Raw genomic sequence first — 5,618 nt, 5'->3', positions numbered from 1 at the left:
GGGGGGGGCAGATAGAGAGATAGACAGAGGGGGAAATTATAGTTTGTCTTCGCTGTGTGTGACAGAACTGATAGAAACAGTTGATTCTCCAGCCTCAAACTATAACCAAGCTAATTATCTCAACAAAGGCCGCTAATGGCTACATAGCTTAATAATTACCCTAAAGTGTACGCTATTTTGAGCCTTTATAATAGGCTTTGCTCCTCACAGCAATATAGTGTTGTGGCACATGAGCCTATTGTAATTATTATTTGCTACAGCACAACATGTCATGTCATCCAGACATGCATTAATGCTGTCATACACATTTATGATGATGAGATGCCAAAGCTTTGGTTACATAGGAACAGAAACAACATTGTACTGTGTACCAAGAAAGATTCCCTGAGTGCAACTTTGTTGACTAGCTACCAAAACATATGAAGTCTTTTTTTTCATAGTTTATATATGTATTTAACTGACACTGCAGTCTCTGTAAATGTGATGATTAGCAAACTGTGTCCAAGCCTTTTCTGCAATACCAGAATATTCTAGTGGAGACATTTTTAATACTTTTTTTTTTTAAATCATACTTGTGTCTTTTCTTCTTATGAAAGCATCAGAATCACCCTCCCATGTCCTTGGTTACCCTCAAAGGGACAGCACTGGACACAGTTATCTACTGGAAAATTGCTATTTTGGGGTGTGCTTAAAGGAAAAGTTTAGCTATAAACACTGACTACTGGTCACATTTAGGGAAGTCATATTTGTGTCCTTGAGTGTTACACTGTGTTTAAGAGAAGTTGCAAAGGTTTAAGTTATTCATGTCAAAAGTTTCAACGATAATGACAAAGTTAGCTACGCTTTCTTAACAGCAGAGGGGATAATGTTGGACAACTTGTAGTGGATACATTTCGCTGTAGACTATTAACCTTTGGTAATTGTCGACATACAATTATCATTTAATTGCCTAAAAGACTCCAACAACATCTCCTCCCCACATGAGCAGAAAACTACCGTTTGCTTGACAAAAAAAGCTCAACACAAGCTCAACTTACTTTGTCTCTCCAAACATTTCAAGCACATGTCCTGGCTTTCCTTGGCAGAGGGAGTTGCTAATCCTTATGTCATTTAACTAAGTTAATTAAAAGGCAGGCATGTCATTTCTATTTGAGAGCAAGTTGTATTTGATTTCCCAGTCTGTGACAGCAAGGCACCGCCGGGTAAAAAAAAAAAAAAAAACTCAGGTGAAGTTTGCGTTTTCTTTGGCACACTGCCGCCATCTTATGGGTTTTATTATTATTTCATAGACGCTTGTGCGCCTTCGCCCAGTTTGGTCCTTGTCGATTGCCATAGGGAGGAGCAAGAACGCGTCGCCCTAGCAACGGATAGGCTTTAGATATTTAGGATCAATGAGCAACATAAATCTTATAAACTGGGTTGAATTTCTCGGGAAATTGACACACCTTCAGTTTCCAATTCATAGACTGAAGCTGTGATGGCTACAAACAACCCGTCCGTGTTTCTTCTCACGGTGAACGGGCAGATTGAGGGAGCGAATGTGAGTGTTTCTCGGTTAGCCTAGCCTAGCAGCTAATTTCAGCGAACACTCGGCTCATTTTTGTTTCGACTATGAGTTTGTGTTTCGGTACTAACATTGCCAAGTCTCATGTTGATATGTCTTGTTGTTTTTCAGTTTCCAGAGTACGACAACTTGTACTGCAAATACTGTTTTGTTTACGGCCACGACTGGGCTCCTACTTCGGTGAGTAGCTGGACATGAAGGTTGATTTTGTTCATGGTGTCAGGTCAGTATGTTAATGTTGTAATGTAAACTGCTCTACATGCTGTTAGGAACATACCACAAGCTATAGTCTCACCAGCAAATCTGTATGCGTGTTTGTGTACTTTCTTCTAGGGCTTGGAGGAAGGCATCACTCAAATAACCTGTAAAGGCAGTCAGTCTTCACACAGATTAATATGGAACTTCCCTCTGGAAACAACCTTTAAGAGCACAAACCCTTCTGGATGTGAGCATTACACACACAAACACACCAGATAGCAGTGTTGGTAGTTATTGCTTTCATTCAGGCTTTGAGTTTTATCACTGAGGTTCCAACAGAGCATTTAGGACCTGGAAGATTAAAAATGTGTTATAATTATGATTTCTTCTTTATTTTGCAGGGCCTCAGCTTGTGGTGAGTGTGTACGGTCCAGATGTGTTTGGCAACGATGTGGTGAGGGGCTATGGAGCGACTCACATCCCCTTTACACCTGGACAGTCAGTATTGCCTCAGCCATCAACTTCCTCTTCTTTATTTATGCAACAGTCAACAAATCTTAGTTGTGTTAGTGGGGTTTTTTAAGGGCAGGGTTTTATATAATAATATATTCCACTTAATAACAAAGTCTTTATATCCCATGGTCTCACCAGAACTTTTCAATGAAGAGCATTTTTCTTTTCCAGACATACATGTACCATCCCCATGTTTGTGCCTGAACCCACATGGAGACTTCAGAAATTCACAAGGTGAGATGTGTGAACAGTGGTGTGTTTCACCATCTTTATCTGCAGCTTTGTTGCGACGGATGGTGTCGGGCCCGTTTATTGTTGCAATTATTTATTAGCATCTGTCCCAAAAATCCAGCATCAGTCATGCCCTAATCACTGCAGTCATTTTGTATTTGGCTCAGAGCCCTTCCAACACAGAGGCGCTCTATGCTCAACACTGCACCTGAATGCCTCCAGTGTAGACACAGACAGCTGCTGCCTTGCTGACATGCTGTTCACACCACGCTAGCTGTCTAGACACGACCTTAGGCGTCTGTGGTGAGAATACTCCACATCAGTTGGCATTGATTGCCAGCTGCTGTTATTAGTGCATCATAGCTACATGCTAATCAAGGTAATTCCGACCAACCCGCTAAACTGTATGAGAAGCATCTGGACCTTTTTAGTTTTACTGTTCAAACAGCAACATTGGAAGTATTTGTTTTTCCGCTCGGACTGGGAAAAGTCTCTGTGGGCGGTGCTTTTTCTTCCACATGCAGCCAGACAAATCAGTGTTTAGGCTAGATACATTGACCCATCACTTCCTGTGGGTCATGGATGGCTTTTAAGGTAGATGATTTGCAAAGCAATTAAAACATATCTCCTGATTGTTTGAATTTGTTTTAATGTTAAAGTCTCATTCAAGAAAAATAAAGTTAGAAATCTTATTTAAAATGTCATATCAGATTTGGATGATACTGTCAAAACAACGTCTATGTTTAATATATTAATATTACCTTTGTGTATCAGTAACTCACTCATCAGATTAACCCTGCTATGTATACAATATACTGTACACCGGCAGCTTAGTTCACTCGGAGGTTCAATGCCTTCCTCCCCTCTCTCTTTAGATTTAACATGTGTTTTCCTTTTTTCTGTAGTTGGCTGTTGGGACGGCGGCCCGAGTACACAGACCCTAAAGTAGTAGCCCAGGGTGAAGGGAGAGAAGGTGTGTGTGCATTTATTTCTTTAATGTGCATAAACACGAAGCTCCCACATATCGATGGTTGTAATTCAGGTTTTTAGTCATTAATAATCTAATGTAATTTACCTCTATAGGTCGAAAATGTTTAATTGAACTGCCAAATGTAACATTCTCATTATTAGGCATGTCAGTCTCCATATGTTACTATTAAGGTTTCAGGTTAAAATGAGTTATCATAACAGGATTCTTTCTGGGTTTGTTTAATGTATCCTGTTTGTATTATTTCTGTGTTGCAGTGACACGGGTTCGTTCCCAAGGCTTCGTTACCGTCTCCTTTCACATCATGACCAAAGACATGAAGAAACTGGGCTACGACACAGGACCGTCAAACCTTTCAAGCAATCGGTCATATTCGGCCACATCGGGCTGGTCAACAGAAGAGCAGCTGTGGAACACGTAGTAACCTAAAGGACTGTTTACGGGACAAGCAGCTGGTGGGTTTTTCTACTCCTCCTTCCCTCGAGTGTTTGTTCCCCACCAAAAACACAACACTCACTTAAAATACGAACTAACATGTTTACTTCCTGCTTTATAGACTCAGTCACATACACACACGCTGCCGTGCTCAAGTGTTTTATAGTACAAATGTGTAGAATTGAAATTATGACATTTTAGCATATATTTGTATTGTCTTAAATTTTTCAGTTTTACATTTTATACTTTTTTAAATAAATGTGGACTTCACAGAAACAATGTGTGAATGCAGTGAGTATTTGTTAAGACTACTATACATGTTTAAACTTAAATTGAGGCTTAGGTTAATGTGAAAATGTAAAATTTCTACTCATGTTTGTATGTTTAGTTTTTAAAAAAAACCACAAGGACACACACACAGACAGTGGAGTTACAGAGCTGAAGTGATACAGATTTTATTTTGACCAATGCAGCTACAGTTGTCCTCATCCAACAGGGTGTGGGCCTGCTGCGTTCGTTTGTTTAGATGCCATTAAAATACCACGGTGACTTTTTCCTACAAAAACCCATTACACAGAATAATAAGGTATACAGAAGAACAGTATGTTACAATAGTACAAATGATAAATTATATTATACAGTTATAATGCCAACGGGTTGAGCACGTATCCAATAAAAAAAAAAAAGCAGCCTGCTCCCAGTACTATGAGAAGGGTAAATAGACAGACATGTAAAAGAATAGAGGCTGTTTATGCATATAAAGACAGACAGTCCAAAAGGTCGGTTAGTCCTCTTGATAAAAGCATAGTGAATACATAGTAACACAAAGAGGAGCTCGCTACACACAGGCCACATTTTCACTGCACCATAGCCACGACTGTGAAACTGCTGCCAGGGATCAAGAAAAAAAAATGTTCATCTGCAGTGTCTTCTGACTTTAGGAGTGCTGAATTTGTTCAAGACAGTAAAGGTTGTTTTTTTGTTTTTTTTTTCAATGCATCCATAACAAACTTTTCCACAATCGCTGGAGTAAAGTTTAAAGGTCAGGCCGCAGTGAAATCAAGGCCAGTGAGAAAGTGACACGTCTTCGCTAGAATATCATAGTAGCCTTTCAATAAAGTATAAAATAAGTTTGCAAAACACATCAAGCGGCATGTCTTCTTATCTTTTTACTTTTCCGACTCCAATTTTTGCATATATTTAGTTGAGATTAAAAATGTTTGCTGGTCTGCAAGTGTCACACCCATTCATTCAGGATCCCAAGCCAAAAAAAAGGAATAAAAAGAAGAGACAAAAAAGAAAAAGAAAAAATCATCACCACCCTCAGCATCATCAAAATCATTCAAACAGTTGGAGCCGCCCCTTTTGCCTGAGAGAATAAAGGTCTGTTTAGTGGAAATATTAACAGGTCCTGCAGTGTAGCTATCATACCACAACAGACCAGGAGAGGGCGCCAACTCACACCAAGAGAGACAAACACTCTTTCGACAGTAACAACATTGGCAGTGATAAACAGAACTGAAGAAAAATGGAGTACAGTGGCCTAAAGAGAGTAAGGATCTAAACATCAGGCGCAATTCATCATCTTTAGCTGGATTTCATCAAATGTAACTCAAATAACAGAAGACAGACGCTCAGTTTGCTGTCAGTAAATGTGCCGATATTTAGCCAACAGTAACACTTTAAATG

At 39.5% G+C, this 5,618-nt stretch overlaps 1 protein-coding gene across 1 annotated transcript; it reads left to right on the top strand.

Annotated features, from left to right (window-relative positions):
* Window positions 1–1,356: 1,356 nt before the first annotated feature.
* Window positions 1,357–4,167, top strand: b9d1 (B9 protein domain 1). The gene is made up of 7 exons (XM_062439133.1): window positions 1,357–1,540; window positions 1,676–1,744; window positions 1,898–2,009; window positions 2,164–2,260; window positions 2,447–2,509; window positions 3,412–3,479; window positions 3,752–4,167. The coding sequence occupies exons 1-7, from the start codon at window positions 1,478–1,480 to the stop codon at window positions 3,913–3,915; spliced, it is 636 nt and encodes a 211-aa protein (XP_062295117.1). The 5' UTR covers window positions 1,357–1,477; the 3' UTR covers window positions 3,916–4,167.
* The last annotated feature ends 1,451 nt before the right edge of the window (window positions 4,168–5,618 follow it).

The sequence above is a fragment of the Scomber scombrus genome, chromosome 18 (assembly GCF_963691925.1).
Source record: "Scomber scombrus chromosome 18, fScoSco1.1, whole genome shotgun sequence".
In the NCBI taxonomy this organism is placed as follows: Eukaryota; Metazoa; Chordata; class Actinopteri; order Scombriformes; family Scombridae; genus Scomber; species Scomber scombrus.
The sequence above is the reverse complement of the archived record's forward strand: the minus strand, read 5'-3'. Positions and strand labels throughout refer to the sequence as shown.